The sequence below is a fragment of the Sturnus vulgaris genome, chromosome 30 (assembly GCF_052056855.1).
Source record: "Sturnus vulgaris isolate bStuVul1 chromosome 30, bStuVul1.hap1, whole genome shotgun sequence".
NCBI lineage: Eukaryota > Metazoa > Chordata > Aves > Passeriformes > Sturnidae > Sturnus > Sturnus vulgaris.
In genome coordinates, this window is record NC_142272.1 from 1371972 (window position 1) to 1392340 (window position 20369).

General features: G+C 58.3%; 1 protein-coding gene and 1 long non-coding RNA gene across 4 annotated transcripts in view; one reads left to right on the forward strand and one right to left on the reverse strand.

The window, feature by feature from the left end:
* Positions 1-311: 311 nt before the first annotated feature.
* LRP1 (LDL receptor related protein 1) overlaps positions 312-20369 on the forward strand; it is a 77945-nt gene continuing 57887 nt past the window's right edge. For 2 of the 3 annotated variants that reach the window (XM_088180734.1, XM_088180735.1), the window contains exons 1-3: positions 317-429; positions 15062-15184; positions 19110-19247. In XM_088180734.1, coding sequence (XP_088036860.1) covers positions 357-429; positions 15062-15184; positions 19110-19247 — 334 coding nt within the window. In that variant the 5' untranslated portion in view covers positions 317-356. Of the gene's footprint in view, positions 430-15061; positions 15185-19109; positions 19248-20369 lie in introns of all 3 variants that reach the window. The other variant, XR_015808793.1, reaches the window with a different exon arrangement.
* LOC148220838 (uncharacterized) lies at positions 15006-16117 on the reverse strand. The gene is made up of 2 exons (XR_015808806.1): positions 15932-16117; positions 15006-15665 (listed from the first exon to the last, which is right to left on the reverse strand). It is a non-coding gene; the product is annotated as an uncharacterized LOC148220838 (long non-coding RNA).

Below are 20369 nucleotides of genomic sequence, written 5' to 3' on the forward strand. Positions count from 1 at the left end.
CCCTCCCCTCCCCGTTCCCGTCCGCGGCGGCGGCGGCTCGAGCCCGGTGACGTCAGGCGGGCGGCGGCGCGCGCTCCATCTCCCCCCCCCCCCCAATCACCGCCCTCCCTCCGCCGCGGCGGCGGCGCGCGCAGACCCCCCCCCCCCATCCCCCCCGCCGCCCCCCGGCCCCGCCGCCGCCGCCGCCGCCCAGCCCGGAGGGTCCGCCCGCCCCCCGGCCCGGCCCGGCCCGGCCGCCGGCCCGCCCCCGCCCGCCCCCCGCGGATGTCGGTGCGCGGGCCCGGGACGCGCCGCCCCACGGGCAGCACGGCGTGAGGAGCCGCCGCCGCCGCCGCCGCCGCCGCCGAGCCGCCGGCATGGGGCCGCTGCTGGCCCTCGCCGGGAGCCTCCTGGCCCTGCTGGCCGCGCCTGCCGCTCGTGCCCTCGAAGGTGAGTCGGGGGGTGGCGGGGCCGGACCCCCGCGGGGCGATACCGGCGGGGAGGGGGGGGACACCGGCGGGGAGGGGGAGGCGCCGCAGCCGCGCGTCCCCGCAGCCGCTGTCGGGGGCGCGGGGCTCGGCCGGGCCGGGGAGGGGGCGGGGGGTGCCGCGCGTCCCCCCCCCCCCTTCCCCACCGCCGCCGCCGTGACAAAGCAGAGCGGGCGCAGCCCGGCCCCGCCGCGCCGTGGGGACACCGGAGGGACCGGGGGGAAGCGGGGGGCAGCGGGCCGGGCTGGGGAGGCGCGTCCTCCCCGCACTCCTCCGCAGCGTACGGTGCGCCCCCCGCCCCGTCCCCCCGCAGCCGCGGGGGCCGCTCGCTCGCGCTCCTCTTTTTCTCTTCTTTGCCCGTTCCCGTGGCTCCCACCCGCCCTCCATCCCATTTTCCTCTGGAATCCAAAGTTTTCCCCGCAGCCAAGCAGGAAAGTTGGAGCTCAGCACCGCTGCGAGAGCCGGGGCTGAGGGTCCCGGTGTCCCGGGGGTGGCCGGTGCTGGGGTCCCACCGGTCCCAGGGGTGCCCGTGACAGCCCGGCCTCGCCCCACGCTCCCCCTCTTGCATAACTGGGGCTGCTTCTTCCGAAGCCGCGACGCCCGGCTGCGGAGTTTGGCTGTGACCGGGCCTGGTGGCACTGGGAATGTGCTTATCCAGCCACCGGGCCGTCCGTCCCCCCGTCCGTGTGTCCGTTTGTCCAGCCTCCCCCCATCGGTCCGTCTAGCTCCTTGCCAGCCGCTCGTTCCCAAGCCGTGCACGTCGCGTTCCCGGCCCTTATTGATCTATTCAGTAAATACTTGAGCTCGTCAGCTCCATGGCCGGGCTGGGAATGTGCGAGGGGCCGCTCTTGGCAGCGCCCGTGCTCCGCGCTGGCAGCCGATCCAGCCGGGAACCGGCGGCCGTGGCGAAGTTCTCGCAACGCTTGGACGCACAGGGCTGTTTTTCCCTTCAAAAGCAGGGAAATGGAGGGGGGGGGTCTCGGCTTTCCTGTGATGGATTCCCCTCTGTCTGCATGGGGATGGCCTGGTGAAATGAGAGGCCAGAATGATGGATGAACGAGAGGGTTGGTTTTTGTTGGTTTTTTTTTTTGGTTTTTTTTTTTTTTTTGAGGGAGGTTTTTCTGTCCCATTTCTTTGCCCACCTTGAAGTAAAGCGAGAGAAGGGATTTGGTGTCGTGGCAGTGGCAGCATCTGACCCGTCACCGGGTCGGAGGGATGGAGGAGGAGGAGGAGGTTTGGGCAAACGCCAGATCCCTGCCCTAGATTCATGTCTGGGGCTGCAGGAGACCGGGGCCTGCGGTTTCCATCCTCCAGCACCTCCTCACCGTACTGGGGGTGCAGACGCTTGATCTGTGTCCCTTGGAGGGAGGTGACAGGAGTGGAGCAGCTCAGGGCCCCCCCCTTGGTGGCACCTGCAGGGCTGATGGAGCCGCTGGCACGCGCCCGGTGAGCTCAGCAGTGCAGGTGGCCAACAGCTGAGCCCTCTGGGGTCACTCCTGCAGGGAGCTGAGGTCTCGGAGGCATCATCCCCGCTCGGAGGTGGCTCGGAGCAGCCGGCGGATCCAGAAGTTGGTGGGGGCGGAAGGGAGGCATCGCTCATTGCATAAGCTGCGTTGCCTTTGGAAACGAGGCTGCGGAAAGATGATGAGCTGGAGGGAAGTTCCTCCATCCTCTTCTCCACACCCCAGGAGATGAAGTGGGGCACAGACACCCTTTCCTCCTGGTGTACGTCCCCCTCCCGAGGGGTTCCCCTTTGGGGTTTGTGCTGGGGGACGAGGTGCTGTTCCACCACCTCGGGATGCTGAGAGCTGAGTGAGCCTGTGGGTGGGAGGATGTGGAGACATGTGGCGGATGTGGAGGCACCGCAAGCATGTGGTTGGGCTGGTTAGAAGGCAGAATGTGCCACCAAGGTGACACCTGAGCTGGAGCCTGGTGGTCCTGGCTGGGCTCTGGTTTCCCTGCTGGATACAATGGGGCTGTGGGAGATGCCAGGATATCACTGGGAGCAGGGTGCAGGTCCCCATCCTTGTCCGGAGAGCCGATTCCTCACACTCACTGCCTCTGTTTGCAGCTCTGGAAGCTCTTTGCTTGTTTCTGGAGAACAGGAGGACAAAGTCCAGCCGTGGGGTGGGAGGAAGTTCTTCCATGGGGGACAAAGGGCACTGGTGTGCTGCTCCTGTCTGCCTGGTCCTCCACTGCTTTCCGGGGTGGTGTGGGGCACCCCTGGGCCCTGTGGTGGCAGAACCCCAGGAGCGGAGTGAGGGCAGGCTGGGGTCAGTCACCCTGTTCCTGTTTTGGAAATACCTGTGGTTAAGAGTGGCTGAGGTGTTTTGGTGCAGTACTTCCCTCTTGCCCTCTTGGTGGTCTGGCATGTCCCGTTGTGTGCCCATGTGTGTTCCCATGTGTTCCCGCGAGTGCCTGTGTGTTCCCAGGTGTTTTCCCGTGTGTTTTTCCGTGTGTTCCCATGCGTGTGCACACGTGTGGGTGTGCACACGCCACTTCCCTAAGCGTGCACGGACATGCCTGGAGCTGCGCTGGGTTCAGTGGAGGTGAAGAGTGGAGGTTTGGGGTGCTGGGAGGAGAAGGCAGCAGCTGCTGGAGGGGCCGTCCCTGGGCTATGACTGAGGGTTCCTCTGTGCAGTGTCCAGAGGGGTGTCCAGCATTTCTGTGTGGAGCATCCCAGCAGGACACTTGGGCTTCCAGTAGCCCCGTGGGGCTCTGTCCTGGCCTGAGAGCAGGTGAGAGCACACCTGGTGCTGCTGTGGTGTCCGGTGAGAGGGCTGGGCTCTCCATCCCACGTGCTCCCTGTCCGTGACAAGCACTGATGTCCAGAGGATGGGGCAGCGCTGGAGCATCCCTGGCAGCAGTGCCGGGTTTGGGGTGGAGCCGAGGCGTTGCCTCCTCGCCACTTCGGAAGCTCCTGAGGCGCAGTGGGCGGTGCGGGGGTGGGAGCAGCTGTGGCAGCCCCCTCGCCTTCGGTGTCTCAGCCCCACCACTCGCTCCTCGTGTTCTCTCCCTGCCGGTTCCATGTGCTCCGGGGGAGCCTGCGAACCGGGAAGGAGCGGGGGCTGCTCCAGCTGGTGATGCTTTTCCTCCAGTGTTAAGTACTGATTGGGATGATGGCGAGCAAAACCGCCCAGATCCTCCCTGTGCCTCCAAGGTCCTGGTTCCTGGAGCATCCTCCTCTGGAGGAGCTGGCTCCAGCTGGTGTTCCATGGTTCTTCTTTGCCCCCAGCCCGTGCCTGAGCCGTGGCTGCCCAGTGGGGCTGTCCAGGCTCTGCTTCACTGCACGGCCATTCCCATCTCCTCACAGGAACAGCAGGATTGGAGCAGAAAATCAGTGACAAAATTAAGGGAAAAGCTGCGTAAACCAGCTGCTGGGTGGGGTCCCAAAAACAGCCCTGGAGTCGGCCAAGGGGACGGGGTGGTGGCACGAGAAGCTTTGAGGAAGGAGGATGGGCTCCCAAAATCCATCCTCCCGCTGCCTGGGATGAGGGTGTCTGGGGAAGAACCACGGTTCCTTCCCCCTCCAGGAGGGCACGGGGGGACCTGGCTGCCCCCCAAGGTTGTGACAACGTCCAGGTCACCTCCTACTGCTCACTGAGGTGGGGAGGAGGATGGAGGGTGGGCAGGGCGAGGGCCAGGAGCCCTTTGGGCAGAAACTGGGAGAACTGGTAGCATCTCTAGAGGTGATGGTGGTGGCAGGGTGAGGACATTGGGCACTGGGGTCTGTGCCAGCACTCGCCTGCCCCGTGGCTGCCCAGTGCCTCCCATGAGGCTCATCCTGGTGCAGCAGCACTGGTGAGGAGGGATCTGCTCTGGCTGTCAGGTGGATCCTGCTGCCGAGGATTTGCCACCATCTCGTGGGCTCTGGGATGCTCCACAAGGAATGGGACAGCTTGTGGAGTCCCTGCCTGCCCCTGGGGATGGTGTCCACACCGGGGTTTGGCTGCCCTGAGAGGCAGCAGGAGCTGTGCCCATGTCTGTGACCCCCATGGCATTCCAGGAGTTTGGCTGTGCCTTTGGGGAGCTTTCCCAAACCCTTGGATGGTCTTTTGGACAGAGCCTCTCCAGAACGGTGCAGGGAGCACGTTGTTCTGCAAATGTCCTTTGCCCAGCTTCCCCGAAATCACAGCCAGGGCCGGGCCCTCGGGAGCCATGGAGTGCCTGGGGAGAGAGGGGGGGACACACAGGATGTGCCACATCCTGCTGAGTCAGCACGTCAGTGAGCCCACAGCTTTGTCATGGGGCAGGAGGTTCCTCTTCCAGGCACAGAGATGATTTCAGTTCCCAGATCCACTCCAAGCACTTTCCTGGTGCAGATAAATCCTTTCTCTGTGCCCCCCAGACCTCCCAGCCCTGCAGGGTTCTGAGCCCAGAGTCTGCCAGAGCTGCATGCCAAGCCCAGAGTCTTCTCCTAGCTCACCCCAACAAACCGTGGGGCTCCACCGAAGTGCCTGGGATGAATCCAGTGGTCCCAGGGTTGGGAAATGGGCTCCTTGGAGTGGGTGCTGATCCCAGGAGTGGCGGCTGGCTTGGACTGTGAGCAGTGGATGCATCAGCGTGTTTCCTTCCCACAGTCCTGCCTTTGCCAGGCAGACAGGACCCTCCTTGTGCTTGGGATGAATTTTATCTCCATCACCTCCCAGAGAGTGTTCCAGCTGTGTTCCCATGGACATCCAGGGACTTGGGCTTGCTGGCCGATGGCCTTTCCAAGCACCCAGAGACGTTTTGCATCCAGCGCTGCCATCCTCAGGCTCTGCCAAACGGAGCATCTGCCCCGGCTGCAGCTTGTTTTCCAGGGGATGCTTTTCTCCACTCTCCTTAGGATTTTGCAATCCAAGGCCACCTCGAGCTATTTACAGCCCAGGTTTTGCTGTTGACTTAACTTTCCAGCCCTTTCCACGCTCCTGGGCAGCCCGACCTGCCGGCTGCGGCCGCACCAAATATTTTCAGCATTTTCTAATTCGGCTCAAACTCGTTGTTTTCTTTGCTCTGTGACTCTTATTTTTGAAGGAAAAGCCACAGGGTGGGCCGTGAGGGCTGTTCTGGATCTTATTCCATCGTGAGAGGTTGCGTTCCCCAACGTGGCCCGGCCATTTCTAGGGCTAAATATAGAATCCAGTGTCCTTCCTGAGCCAGGGAACGGAGCAGGCTGGAGCTGCAGTCATGCAGATGCTGTGCAGGATCACAGACGGTCCCAGCACTGCTCGTGGGGTTGGCAGCAGAATTGTTGGATAATGACCTTGCTGGCAGCTCTGAGCTTCTCCGGTGGGACCGTGCCTGCAGTGACACCGAGGGGAGGGATGGGAAGAGCATCCCGGGCTCCAGGGAGTGTCAGGAAGGTGAGAGCAGGTCTGTGATGTCCAAAACACATGGACTTGGGCAGCAGTGGGAATTTTGGATGTCTGGGAGGGAGACTAATTGAGTTGGAAGTTGCATTTTTAATTGAGTGGACTAATTAGCCTCTTGCCAGATGCTGTTTCTCCAAATGAGACCATGGTGAGGACGGGCAGGTGTTGAGGGTCACATCCTGGGGACAGGCAGGTATTGGGGGGGTCTCATCCTGAGGATGGGCAGGTGTTGGGGGTCACATCCTGAGTGTGCCAGAGCTGGGCAGGTGGGGGGTGAGAGAGTTGCAGTTGAATTGCAGGGCCGCAGTTGCAGGAGCTGGAGAAGAGTCGCTGCTCTTGGGCTCAGAGCTCTGCCATCAATCCCTTGGTGGATTCCAGGTGAATTCCAGTCGAGGAGGATTGCAGCTGGGGGAGGCTTTGGGAGCCATCCTGCTGCTGGTCCAATTCCCCAGCCTCCCTGGGGGTGGCCGGTTTTGTTTGCTGGAGGCTGCCAGGGAGAAATTGAAATGTGCTGAGAGCTTTGAATTGCATCAATCTCACCCGTTTACCTGCAGCTCTTTGTTCGTGGGCACGGGCTTGTGCTCCTGGGTCACACACGGCTCATTCAGGCCACCAGCGTGGTCACAGCTGGCCACCAGCGTGGCCACAGGAGTGTCTGCACCCCCTGACCCTGCACTGGGCTCCTCAGGACCCAGTCCCTCCTGATATCCCCTCCCTCTGCTTCCCTGTGCCCTCGATGCTGGCACCTGGCGATTTTCTCAGAACTGGAATTCTCGTGGCCTAAAGGATGGCACAGAAACGCAAACCCCCAGCCCTGGGGAGCAGCAGGACGCTCCTGTGCCCACCCTGCCCTCCAGCGTGCTGCTGGTGGGCTGCCAGTGTGTGGCCAAGCACTCCAGCCTTGCTAGGGCCACGCTTCGTGCCTGTCCTCTTCTGCTGGTGTCAACACCCCTTGGCTGTCCCTGGCTCTGTCACTGCCGGGAAAGCGGCTCCAGATGATTTATGACACTTGGGGGCTCTGACTGGGGGGCACAGACCCCCCAAACCACGGTGCTTACAGTGGTTCCATCCTCTCCAGGCACTGGGAGCTGCACCCCTCCTGCCCCTAGCGCAGGGAAAAGCTGTGAAGGGTTTCCTCCCGGCCGCTATCGTGGTGCTTTTTTATTGTTTGGAAAAGGAAGCACTTGGGTTTAATACTTCCCGCTCCAGCCGCCTTCCCAGCGCCCGGGCGGATGCTCGGGGCACCGGGGCGAGCGCGGCGAGCAGCGGGAGGAGCGCGGCTGTGCCGGTGCCTCCGCCCCGGGGCCGGCTCCGCATCCTTGGGTCGGTGCCCACGCCAAGGCCCCGCTTCCTGCCGCAGCCCCCGGCCCTTCCAGATGGGTTTGCTCAGCCTCTCCTCTGCCGGCCTGGAGCGTGTTTTCCCCAGGGAAGAGCGGATTTGGAGCCCGGCAGTGCTTACTCACCAGCGCCGTGCTCTCCTCCGCAGCCGCTCTGATGCCATCGGCCCCTGCCCAGCCCTACGCCCTTTCAGATGCATAAAATCCTGCATTTTCCTTTTTTCTGCAACTTACAGAAGTTAAAACCAGGGAAAGTAGGATCTCTGACCCGCAGGAACACCCTTGGAGCATCCGGTGGAGATGCCAAGGGGTCAGGCGGCATCTGGGACACAGCATCGGCTCAGGGATGACTGTGCCAATTCCTCTTTCACCATTTGTACCAGTTACAGACAGATGGGACATTTCACCGTGCCAGGGATGTTGTTCCAGTGGAGCAGCTGCCACCTGGAAGCCGTGCAGGACCTGCTTTTCCAGGGTGTGCTGTCAGGGAATCCCAAACCTTTCCCCTCACTGTGCTCGCTGTGCTGGGGAGGCAGTGGGTGACTGGAGCCGTGTCATGGGCTGGTTTATCTTGGTTTTGGGGACTGAGATGGGAATTGGTGACAGCCAACAGCTGTGGCAGGAGCAGGGCAGGGCCGTGGCGTTGTCAGGGGTTGTTATCCCTGGAGAGACCTTGAAGTCCCGGCAGATTGTGCTGTGTGATGGTGGCTCCGTGACCTTGTGCTTCCCCAGAGCTGGGAGATGCTCTGACATCCCTCAGGGGACCCAGGTCCCCAGGGGGACCTCAGGAGGTGACCTGGAGGCTTGGAACAGGTCTGGGTCTCTATGTCCTCATGCCCCTCTTGCTGCTCCCCAGCCTCTCGGAGCATCCAGCATCTCCTGGGGGGTGACAATTCCTGCCCTGGCTGGGGCAGGGCCCCCATGAGCCCTCAGTGAGTACCCACAGGTGTGGCCACTCCGAGGATCCCAAATCCCAGCTGGATCATCCCTGGCTGCGTTCACACGGGCAGGTGGAGCCGAATCCAGAGCAACTCCCCGCGCGGCCGCGCTGCTCGGGAATAAAAGTCCCTTTATGCCGGAATAATTAGTGTACTCAGAGCATGCTAATTATTCCAGGATAAAAGTGACTTTTATTCCAGCAGAGTGTCCTCTCAAAGGGCCCTTTCTGCCCGCTCCCGGGGCACAATAGCTGCTCTGCTCCGTTTCCCCATCCCAGACAAAGTCCTTATTTGCGGAGGCAGCGAAATTGAGTTGACTAATGAATTAAGGCCAATGGTTCTGGCCGGGCTCCAGCCCTTTGAAAGCCTTGGCGAGCTGATGCCCGGCCCGGCGGGAGGAAGCACGGACCCTCCTGCCCCACCGAGCCCCCGGCAGCCTCCCCTCCCCTCCCTCCCTCCCAGCTGCTGGGATGAAATGCCTATTAATCTATCCTGTGGAATTGCTTTATTCCCGGCGCAGGCAGAGCTCTGGAGGGAGCGTTATCAGCTCCAGCCACAGGCCATAAATAACCACGGCGGTGCAGAGCGCCGGATCCTGTTTGGGTTCCCAACTGCCCAGGGTATAAACATCCCTCTCCTATTGCCAGGATGGATACAGGGAATAAAGCCTGGGCAGGTAGGGGAGGTGAGGGGGCTCTGCAGGCGCGCTGCCCCCTCCCCACCCCTGCTTTGAGGAAGGAAAAAGGGGACACGGGGCACCCTGGCAGGGATGGCCACAGGCCAGGGCTGCCTGCAGCACATCCAACTGCACCCAGGGGACTTAAGCCCCTTTCTGCTGGCTGCAAATGCTTTTTTCTTTCCCTTTTTTCCTTCCTCCCCCCGCCCCCCCGGCTTTTTTTCTTTTTTTTATTCCTATTTAAATTGCAGATAAGCTGCCAAAAGAAAGATACCAAAAAAGCGGGATTCTCCCTTGAATCCCCTTCGGCTGCGGGGCTGGAGCTGCCCCTCCCCACCACAGTCGGGATGATCCAGCTATTTTTTTTTTTTATTTTATTATTATTATTATCCCCAGTTCTGGCAATGCCGGAGCTTTCGTTTCATCTGGCTCCATCTCCTGCCATTTTTCAGCTCGTTCTGCTGCGGACTCTCCATGGGGCTGGAGGCAGGAGGGGACGCGGGGGATCGCGCTCCGGCACGGCTCTCCCGGCTCCTGAATTTGGTTTAAAATGCAAATCTTTCCTTTATTCCCCGTGGTTTTTTTTTTTTTTTTCTTTTTAATGGATTTCATCTGAAGGCGGCGGAGCTGCTGGAGCCTGGGGAGCGGGAGGGGAAGGGGCTGGGCGGGGGGGGGGGGAGCGCATTCCTCGCAGATTTCCTGGTGCGTGTTCACATGGAAATCGTCTCCCCCCGGATGCGTTTGAAGTCAGGTGACGGAGCTGCGGGATGGACGCAGCCCCGGGAGCCGCAATATGATTTTATCCCCCTTCCCCCTCCGCGGGGATGTTGTGGGCAGCTCCTGCTTCCATCTCCTGCCTCCCTTGGGATGTGCTCGCCCGTCCATCCTCCTCCTCCTCCTCTCTGTCCCCCCCATCCTCGCTCTGCTCCTTTGTCTGGGTTTGGAGGCAGATCCTGGCTGCTGGGAATCCCATCCCAGTTGGATGGTGGGGGGTGCTGGGGGGCTGCTGGGGACCCTGGAGGTGTCACCTCTCCCTGCTCTGGTGCCTGGAGTGAGCTGGGTGTGACCCCGGAGGGGGACATTGGGATGGGGTACCCAGGGATCCAGTGGCTCCCAGTCCATGTCCCATGGGCAGGGATGGGTGTCCCTTGCCGTGGGGAGCATCCAGGTGGGCAATAATGGGAGAATGTGTGGAGCATGACCAGTGGGATGTGCTGGTGGGATCAGAGGATGGATGTCTGTCCTCTGATCCTGCCTGTCCCTCTGGGATGGAACAGGGGGGTGACAGCCCTGCCTGTACCCCAGGGTGGGTCTGGGGGCAGGTGGGATCTTCCCCTGCTTCCCACCAGCATCATCCCTTGATCAGGGCTGGGAACACAGGTAGAAACCAGGGATGGAAAACCAGAGAAACACCAGAATGCTGGGGCTGAGGTGATGACGGGGTTTGGTTTTGGTTGGATTTGTTGTTGTCTCCTTGGGGATTCCAAAAAGGGAGAAAATCAGAGTGAACCCTGTCCAGGGCCCATCTGAGCACCCACATCCAGCCAGAGCCTGTCCAGAAATGGCACAGAGCTGCCATTCCAACACCTCTGGCACAGCAGAACCAGGCTTCCCTTCTCCAAATCATCTTTTATTTTGTTGTTTAAGGAAGGTGAATGCCTCGTGATCCCAATGCCGTAGTCCGACTTGAAGGGAAAAGGGAAAAACCGTATTTTAAAGTCAATATTTACTTAGCAATCGGGCGTCCCCCTCCCCCAGCCTGGCTGCATACCTGCGGCTTTCCCGGCGGGAATGGCCAGGAGCCCCGAGCCCTGTCGGTCCTGGAAGCTCTGGAGCAGGGATCTGGTTTGAATCTTCCCTGTTCGGAGGGGGCCGGACGGAAGAATTGCAAAAATGCATTTGAACTGTTTTTGGGATGGTGTGTTTAAATGCAAAACAAACAGCTGAGCTTTCCTTTCCCTTTCCCCCCTGGAAAAATGTGCCTCAAACCTGAGGGTTTGGTATTTTAAATGTCTCTATTACCCAGTTCAGCTTTTGGGAGCCGGAAAATTTAGTGGATTTGGGGTTTGAGGATCAGCCTCGAGGCCCAGACCAGGGAGGAGGGAGCAGGATGGGCTCCAAGCTTTGGTCTTCCCAGCATCTGCCCTGAGGCTGCAGAGAAACTCCAGAACACTGGAAGTTCTGAAAACATAAAAAAGGAACAAATCCTGTTTTTTTCTGTAGTTTGAGGACAAAAGGTTGATGATGTGGAGGAGAGAAATGAGGTCTCAGGTGGCTGATGTGGTTTTGGTGGGTTTTGTGTGTTCAGTGTGGTTGAGTTTGTGTCTTGGGTGACTCGAAGGCTCCATGTCACAGATTCCAAGCTGGCACTGGGAGAGTCCCCATGGGGGCCATGGGTTTGGGAAGAGTGGCCATGAATTTCAGCCTTGATCCACGGGGAAGGAGGAAGAGGAGGAACGTTGGGATGAAGATGAGGAGCTGCCAAAAGAAAGGCCGAGATTGCCCCAAACACAACACCCTGCCTTGTTTTGGGGGTGCTGCAGCCATGTAAGCTGGGGATGGAGACCTGGAGGAGCACAGAGTGGGAATATTTCCCTCTGGAGTGGGTTTATTCCCTCCCTTTTGTGCTCCCTTCTCCCCCAGAACATCTGGTTTGTGAATCGAGCCCATCCCAGCCCGTATTTATGGCCAGCGCCGTTTCCTGGCCGGACGCCTCCTCCCGAGGAGAGGAGGAGGAGGAGCTGGGCTGAGGAGGAAGCAGGGCAGGAGTTCCTTCATATTTTTGTACTTTACTTCCAGTCTGACCAGGTTTTTATATCGTCCTCATTCAAGGACTGAAGGTCACGGCAGCTTTTACTCCAGGATCTGCTTCTCCACCTCTCCAACAGCCCCGTTTTGGTGTCCATTTCTTATTTGAGGCAAAAAATCAGATTTTTTTTGGTGTTTGTGTTTGCCAACCCCTTTCCCAACCCATCACGCTCCAACAAAGCTTCCAGCTGTCCATGGAATTCTGGTGTCAAGCCCTTGGTCCCATTCCCACCTGGGGAGATGCTGCTGGGATGTCTGTCCCCACCCTCTCCTGGAGAGCAATCCTCTCTCTTGCACCCAAAAGGCTTTTTTTGGATCTTTTATTTGGATCACTTTGGTTTTGGATCTTTTTTGGGTTTAGGCCTTTTAGTATTTGGGCCTTTCTGTTATTCCAGCCTTCTGGAGGACCCTTTCTTTGGAGGGTCTTTTTTTTGGCCTTTTTAACCCCATTTTTGGGAGGCCCTTTTTTTGAAGTAGTGCCTTTTTTAGGAGTAGGACTTTTTTTGGGGGACCTCTTTTTTCGTGTGCCTCTTTGGGGACGCCCTTTTCTTATGTTCCTTTTTTGAGTTCCTTTTATTTCTCCACTTTTCAGATCCGTTTTTTTTTTCTTCTTCTTCTTCCCACATTTTAGTGCCCTTTTCCCCAATTTTTTCTACTTTTGGACCATCCTTTGAGTTGTTGTTTTTTTTTGTTTTTTTCTCCCCCTGCCATTCCCCTCATCTTTCAGCTATTTTGACGAACTTCTGCCGTGTTTTTAGCGCAGTTTTGTCCCCTTTGAGTTCTCTTTTGAGCTGGGGTCTCTCCTGTGGCTGCCAAGGCAGGGACGTGTCCCTGCAGCTGCCCCGGCCCCGCTCTGAGCCGCCCATTGTGCGCTGATGAAGGCGCCTTTATTCCCCAGCCCGGAGCTGGAGCTCCGCTGCCATCGCTGCCTCTGCTGGGCTCGGGAAGGGAATTTGGCTCTGTGTGAGGGATGATGAACAGAGACACCTTCTCTCATTGTCCACCTGGCACTGAGGGCGTTGAACCCGCTGGGAATGAGCTGTGCAAGGACAGGGATGTGTGGGGTTGTCGAGGATCTCGGGGAGCATCGCCTTCCATCCTCTCCCTGCCCTGAGCTGTGGTGCCTTTTCCTGTGGTTGGGAACGGTGGAAGGGATGGATTTGGGTGGGTTTGGGTGCCCTGTGGTGGTGAGGAGCTCTCTGGGATCATCCTGCCTGAGGTGTCCTCAGGACAGTGTGTGTCAGTGATTGGAGGGGATGCCATGTGTTCCTGCTCTGCTTTGGGAAACCAGGAGCTTGTTTTGCACTGGAGATGCCAATCTCCAAATGCTTTGGTCCTGGAGCAGGGATGCTCGAAGGAGTCATCACTCAGCACCAGCATCTCCGTGCTGAGCATTCCCAGCTCCAGGACCAAAGCATTTGGAGATTGGCGTCTCCAGTGCCAAACGAGCTCTTGGTTTCCCATCCCACGAACTGGTTGGGAATGGGTTCCCAGAGATTTGCCCTCCTGTAGCTCTGCCTGCTCTTTGGGAAGTGAAACCTGTGGGTTCCAGCGGCTGCCCGCAGCTGTAGGTCACGCTGTGGCTGCTGGAGACCTGGGAGGATGAGGAGGAGCAGGAAATCCAAGAGAGTGTCAGTTCTTTGCTGTGGTTTTCTTAATGAATCCTGCCTTGGATGTGCCTGTGGCTGGGAGATGGAGGCGTCAGATGAGCTCTGCTGGGAAGAGGGGGTGGAAGGGCTGGATTTGGGAGCAGAGCCGGACCAGGAGTATCCTGTCCCTGAGCCTGGTGGGAGGAAGGGGACAGGCTCGGGCTGTGCTCTGGCCTAGGAAGGTGGAGGGGAAGGACAGGGGTGCTCCATCCATTTTAATCTGTCCAGTCTCCATCTTGGCTGTGCTGAGCTCCTGCCGTGGTGGTGCCAAGCAGCAGCTCCCAGACTGCTGGTGAGCAGGGAAGGAAGGGAGCAGGGAAGGAAGGGAAGCAGGGAAGGAAGGGAGCTGGGAAGGAAGGGAGCAGGGAAGGAAGGGGAGCAGTGAAAGAAGGGAAGCAGGGATAGAAGGGAATCAGGGAAGGAAGGGAAGCAGGGAAAGAAGGGAGCTGGGAAGGAAGGGAAGCAGGGGAAGCAGGGAAGGAAGGGAGCCAGGGAGGAAGGAAAGCAGGTTGGCAGGAGGAGCCGTGATCCCATCAGAGCAAACGGCAGCAGGCAAAGCCCTGTGCAGCTCCAAGGAGTAATCAGGGTTGAGACAGGGTGGGGAAGTTTCCCCACTTCAGAGATGGCGTTGGGATTAGGGACAGCATCATCCCCATCCTCTCCTCTTGCTGTGAGCAGCCCCAAGGCAGGAGGAAGACGCAGACACAGAGACCCCCCCCCTTTCCCGGGCTGAGCAGGAAGTGAAGTGGATCCTGGGAGCGGGGAATTTGGCAGGAGAGCAGGGATGCCACGAGATGAATGTTTTGGGAGTTGCGTGTGTGGCTGCCTTTGCTTGAGCAAGGGCTCACAGTTGTGTTGGGTTTGCAAGAGCTCTGGCCACCCCCAAGGCTGGGGCTGGGCAGTGACCACCCCATGGCTGTGACTCCCCCATGGCTGTGACTCCCCCATGGCTGTGACCCCCCCATGGCTGTGACCCCCCCATGGCTGTGACCCCCCCATGGCTGTGACCCCCATTGCCATGATCCCCTAATTTCAGTGACCCCCATGGCTGTGACCCCCCCATGGCTGTGACCCCCATTGTCGTGATCCCTTCATTTCAGTGACCCCCCATTTCAGTGACCCCCCATTTCAGTGATTCCCCTATTTCAGTGATTCCCCATGTCAGTGATTCCCATTTCAGTGACTCCCATTTCAGTGACCCTCTCATTTCAGTGACCCCCCCAAGGCATGGGCAGGATGCTTTTTCCAGCCTTCCTCCCTCCCCAGACTCAGGATTTTGGCTTTTCCTGCTGGTTTTCACTCTGTCCATTTTCCCTCCCTGTGTGTCCTGTGAGGGATGTGGGGTCACCCTTCCCTGGGCTGCCTTGGGGTCCTGGCCATGGGATGGATGAATCCCTATCCCACTGTTGTCCTCATGATTTAAAAAAGCATTACTTTTTAATTTGTTCTCATTTGGGTTTTCTTGTTTTTTCCCTGTTTTTCTCTTGCCTAGCACAGAAAACGAAGCGCCTCTGGCTCCCAGGAGCTAATTCATCCAAGTTAAATGATCTTTAAAATCTGTGAGCGCATCACAGTGCTCGACTCCTGTTTTCTCCCGGTGTAATTAATGCTCCAGCTTAAATTTCCTCCTTTCCTTAGGGGCAGGCTTGATGGATCCGGTGCCGGGCTCAAACTTCTGCCAAGCCATAGGAAAGAAATCATCCCCCCCTCAAAAAAAAAAAAAACCCAAACCAATCTCGGCCTTTAATTGAAATTTGATTTTTCTTTTGAAACAACTTGTCCTTGGGAAGAAACTGATGTTGTTTATTATCGTTATTTCTTTTCTCATCCAGCACCGAAGACTTGTAGCCCCAAACAGTTTGCATGCAAAGATCAGATTACGTGCATATCTAAGGGCTGGCGCTGTGACGGGGAGAAGGATTGTCCGGATGGCTCGGATGAATCTCCCGAGATATGTATGTATGCTTTTCCTTCCTAATCCTCTTCTTCCTCTGGGTTTGCTCCATCTCTCCATGGGTGTTCCAGAGCAACAACGATCTACCTCAGCTCCCCTTGCAGCCCCTCGGGGTGGGGGGGTGTCCATTCCGTCCATCCGTCCATCCATGAATCCGTCCATGGTTCCAAACCATCCTCCTGGGAGTGGGGAATCACTCATTTGTGTTTGTTTCTATTACAATGGATGTGCACGAGGAAGGAAGAGTCAGCAGCAGTGTCACCCCATCCTCAGCATCTCAGCATTCCTGAGTGCAGGGAGTGAGGGAAGGAGATCTCTGGGAGTGCCAGGGAGCAGCTGGAAAGGCGACATCGCTGTCCCAGATGTGTTTTGGGATTAGGATGCTGGATTAGGTTCACTGGTCTGAGATGCTGGAGCCACTTGGACACCAGTGGGCACAGCTCTGGAGGTGCTCCTGCCTCAGATGGAGTGGTGGAGTCTCTCTGGAAGGAAACAGAATTGGGATGGGTTAGGTGAGGTGTAGGGATGGGAACATGGGGGGTATCTGCAGAGGGGTCAGAGCTCTGGAGACACCAGAGGTGGTGGCTGTGCCAGTCCTGCTGTGCCAGGAGCTCTGCTTTGGCCAGGCTGGAGCAAGGAGCCACCTGTCCCCATGTCCCAGGATTCCAGACCACAGGACAGCCACCATGGGGCCCAGCAGAATCTCCCGGTCCCCTGTCCCAGCTCTCCCTCCCAGATTCCCACTCACGCTGTGCTTGACAGAACTGTCTCCTCCAGAGCAGTTTCTGGTTCGGCTCCGGGTTTGTTTATTCCTTAAGGCAAAATGATGCAACGGCCCCTCCGTGGGAGGGATGGGGGGCTGGGATGGGCTGGCTGGCTCCAGTCAATCAGCAGCCCTGGAAAATTACAGCAGGAGGGCTTGGAGGCTGGAAGAAATCCGTCCTGATTGGCATGTTGTGCTTGCTGCATGCATCCATCTCGATCCATATGCACAGGTGATGGAGCACGGACCCCTTGGATGCTCTTCCCTCTCCACCTCCTTCCTTTCTCTTCCTTGGGGCTGGTGAGGGGGCCTGGTGGCAGGAGCAGCCTCTGGTGCTGTGGATGCACCTCTGTGTGGAGGTCATGGATGTTGGAAGATTCTTGGGTTTGGTCCAAGCCCCCTGAGGGTTCACCCCTGGTGGACACGGGACCCCCGCTGCCCCTGTGCCCCTCGGAACAAGCTTGGCACTTCCAGGACAGGGAAGTGGGAGCCTCTGTGAGACACAGACCAAAGCCTGGCATCTCCTCTCTCCTCACCACTATGTGTGGCACTGAGTCTGTGTGTTTCCATCACCACCACAACCCCCAGACTTTGGAATCTCTCATTTCTTTGGGAGCAGCTCCCTCCCCAGCTGATCTCTGGGAAATGGAGGGGCTGCACCTTCCTGAGTGGCTCTGCCCACCTCCCCCCATCCCCATTTTGCTCCCCTAGACACTGGAAGGGAGTCAGGGTGAAACTGTGCCCCCCAGGACATGGAGATTGGGGTGCCAGGGCGCATCTGTGCCGTTGCCAGGGGCCAGGGGATGAGTGGATCCTCCTGCCTGCTCCTGCCCAGGCTCGCTCCCGTGGAGCCCGACCTGTCAGCACTGGCCCCGCTATCTCCAGGATTGCCAGGCCGGCTTTTCTCACGCCACTCCGGCACCGGGGCTTCCAGCAGCCTCTCATCCCCCTTATCTCCCTGGCAGGGGGAGAATGATTTTTATTACTCTCGTTTAATCTGCGTTTGAGCCAGGCTCCTGCCGAGGCTCCGGCTCCTTTGGTGCTGCGATGTTTGCGTGGCGCCGTCGTTCTCCTGCCAGAGCCTCTTGAAATGCTGTCAGGCACGTGCCAGCTTTTCCTGTCTGGGGAATCCTTTGAATTATTCCCTGGCTTTGCTCAGGTGTTCAGGTCGGTCCCTTCCTGTCCCCAGTGCTGCTCATTTGGTGTGAGTGGCTCTCACATGCTTCCTGCAGATTTTTTTGCTCCACGGAGCTTTCCTGAGAGGAAAACACTTGGACCATCCTGTAGGAGATCAAAGATGAGGAGCTCTGAGGAAGGAATTTGCTGTGGCTCGGCTGTGTCTGATGCCTGGTTGGTCCATCCATTGATCAGAGGGTACAGGAAGCCTCGGGTCCCTCATCTGGCTGTGCTGGATCTGCTCTTGGCGTGGTCCTGATGAGTTCAGAAGTGACCCAGAGGCAGCACCAGGACCCTCAGCACTGCCATCCGTGTCCATCCTGACAGGACGAGTGGGACCATCCCAGCCCTGCTCCTCCAGCCTCTTCCTTCATTGTGTTCCTCCCATCTGCGTCTCCCTGGGCTGTTGCCAAATCAACTGCAGGAGGAAGAATTGCTTTTCTTCTATCCTTTTTTTTTTTTTTTTTTTTTCTGAGTGGTTTTTCGAGGTTAAACATTCCTATCTAATTCGGCTCCTTGGGGTGTACCACAAGCTTGTCACATGTAATAAATTGGCTCATTTATTAGCGCCAACACGGTCAAAAGCAAACAAAGTGGCTTGTGGATTAATCCTGCCCTGTTTGGGATAAGTGGTTTGATCCAGGCTCTTTGCAGGGAATAATGGACACGGCAGAGCAGCTCTGACTGATGAATTGGGCGCTTCACTTCAGCCCCTCCATTCTTCTGGTCCATATATTGATGTTACTTAATTAACCCATAATTCGCAATTACAGGGGGCCCACCCTCTGCAAAAAATAAATCTGTGTGGTGGCAGCCGGTAAGAAATTCTCCCAGGAATCATCTGCTGGGTGCTCTGGTGCTGGGAAAGAGAGGAAATCTCTGCTGGCTGTGACAGAGCCTGGGTGTCCTGAGCATCCTGGAGGATCCCATCACCCCAGTGCCCCCAGTTGGCTCACTAGGGGCATACTGGGATGTGTTTGAGATGCAAGGGAGTGATCTGGCATCTGGAGCCTGTTATATTCCAGTTTTTCAGGCATCCCTTGGGCAGAAATGGGGGCCCAGCATGGACAGAGGGAAGTTTTGACTGTGTTGGATTGAGGATCCTGCTTTGTGTGGGGCTCCTGTGCTTGGTGGGGGGAGAGGTGTCACAAGCCCTGGGCTTTGTGGTCCCCTCCCCACAGCTCCATGTGCTTCCAAGGGCTTTTATCCCCTCCTGGGAGCCCGAGGGTCACGGTGGGATCACATCCAGTGCCCATCAGAGGTGTCTGGAGCTGTGAGGATGTAGCAGCACACAGAGCTCTGTGTGTGATGTAACACTCCTCTCCAAGGAGAGCTGGAGCTTATTTAGGGCAAACTCTGCTGCTGGAGTCTCTGGTGAAGGTGACTGGGCTAAAATGGGACCGTGCCTGGACACGGTGTGTGCTGTGCCCTTCTCAGTGCTCGCTGGGGGCCTGGGGGGATCCACGGAGCTATTTCTGCCTGCTGAGGGGAGGGTGAGGCATGAACAGCCCCTGGAAAATGGGATTTTAGCATTTTGGCTGGGCAGGGATGTGTTGGTAGCTGCGTGTTCAGCCCTGAAACATGGATTTGGGGCAGGGAGAGGAAGAGACTCCATGGAGAGGGTCAGGATTTTCAGAGGCCGTGCCAGGGCTCGTTGTCACCCCTGCAGCCACCTCCAGCCCAGGGTGAAGCCGTGCTGGATGTTGCAGGAGCTTTTCCTGGGTTTTCAGGCTGTTAATGGATTTATGGTGTGTTTGTTGTTTGTCTCCATGCCTTGCTTCTTTTCAGAGGAGCTTAAAAATAAAGCCTGGCTTCCTTTGTAATTTTTCCAGTTAATAATGGAGATTAAGTCGCCTTGTGCTGGGCTCGGAGGGGCCCCCCATGAACCTGCCCGTGCCACGGCCTCGGGACAAGGAAGGTGTTTGCCCCCGGGATGGGGGGGTCACAGTCCCTGTGCTCACCCTTGTGCCCTTTGGTGTCCCTGCAGGTCCCCAGAGCAAAGTGTCCCGCTGCCAACCCAACGAGCACAACTGCCTGGGCACCGAGCTCTGCATCCACATGAGCAAACTCTGCAATGGGCTCCACGACTGCTTCGATGGCTCTGACGAGGGCCCACACTGCCGGGGTAGGTTTGGGGGGCACACAGTGCCACAAAGGGGGGCTCCCCAGCGGGCCAGGAGTGATCAGGTCCCTGCTTTTTCCTGTTGAGCCCCACCACGCTCAGCTCAGCACAGTCACAGATCCAGAGATTATCCAGAGCCGCTTGGAAGTGAAATGCCCATCATTCCTGAGCCTGCAGCCATGAAATAGCTGCATTGTCTCCTGGGTTTAAAAGCTTCAGGCCTGGGGTTCTGGTCCAGATAAGAGATACCGCTGTGGTTTTTTCCTAATTTCCAGGAGCTTTGTCCCCCCTCCTGGCCTGTCCCCGTGGCTAATCCTGCTGGAAAACTCCCTAAACCAGCGTGCTGCTGTGCAGATTAATGGCTCAGAAACGTGTGTCCTGGGCTGACCCTGCTCTCCGGAGCCTCTGTGCTCCCCAACCCTGCCCTGCCTGGGGTGGGGGGCTCCTGTCCCACTCCACCAAGACCCCTGACCCCAAAGGGCTCCCTGCTGGCACCCAGCTCCTCTCCCCTGCCTGGATCCCATGGGAGCAGCCCAGGGCAGCTCCTGCAGCTGTACCTGAGCTGAGAATTAATATTTCAGTAAGAGCTCTCGTTACTTAAGTGGGATCTGATTTTTCACGGCCGGGCAGCACGTGAGCCATGTGAGCCGTGTTGGGGCAGCTGCTCAGGGCTTTGGGCACCTGGAGCTCAGGGTTTTGGGCACCTGGTGCTCACAGGTTTGGGCACGCTGGGGCCTCCAGCCCTCGGTGGTGCTTGAGCCGAGTCCCCCCTGCCCGTGGCTGGTGCCGCCCCAGGGAGGCATTTCCTCCATTTCCTCGCAGCTGCTTGCGAGTCCCAGCCTGCCACTGCCCCAGGCTTGGGCAGGTGAGCTGTCACCTCGAGCTGTCACCCCAAGCTGTCACTCTGAGCCATCAGCCCAAATTGTCACCCCAATTATTCCCACTCTGGCTGCTGGACCATTGCCCCCTCCATTCTGCTCCCCCAGGGAGTTGGGGACTCTCTGCTGCCCTTGCAGACATCGTGGGGTGGTAATGCCAGTGGAGCCCCCGTGCTGAACCCCGACATTGTCCCCTCTGAGCACTCCAGGGCTGGACAGGAGGGGAGCTCTGGGCTCTCTGGTGCAT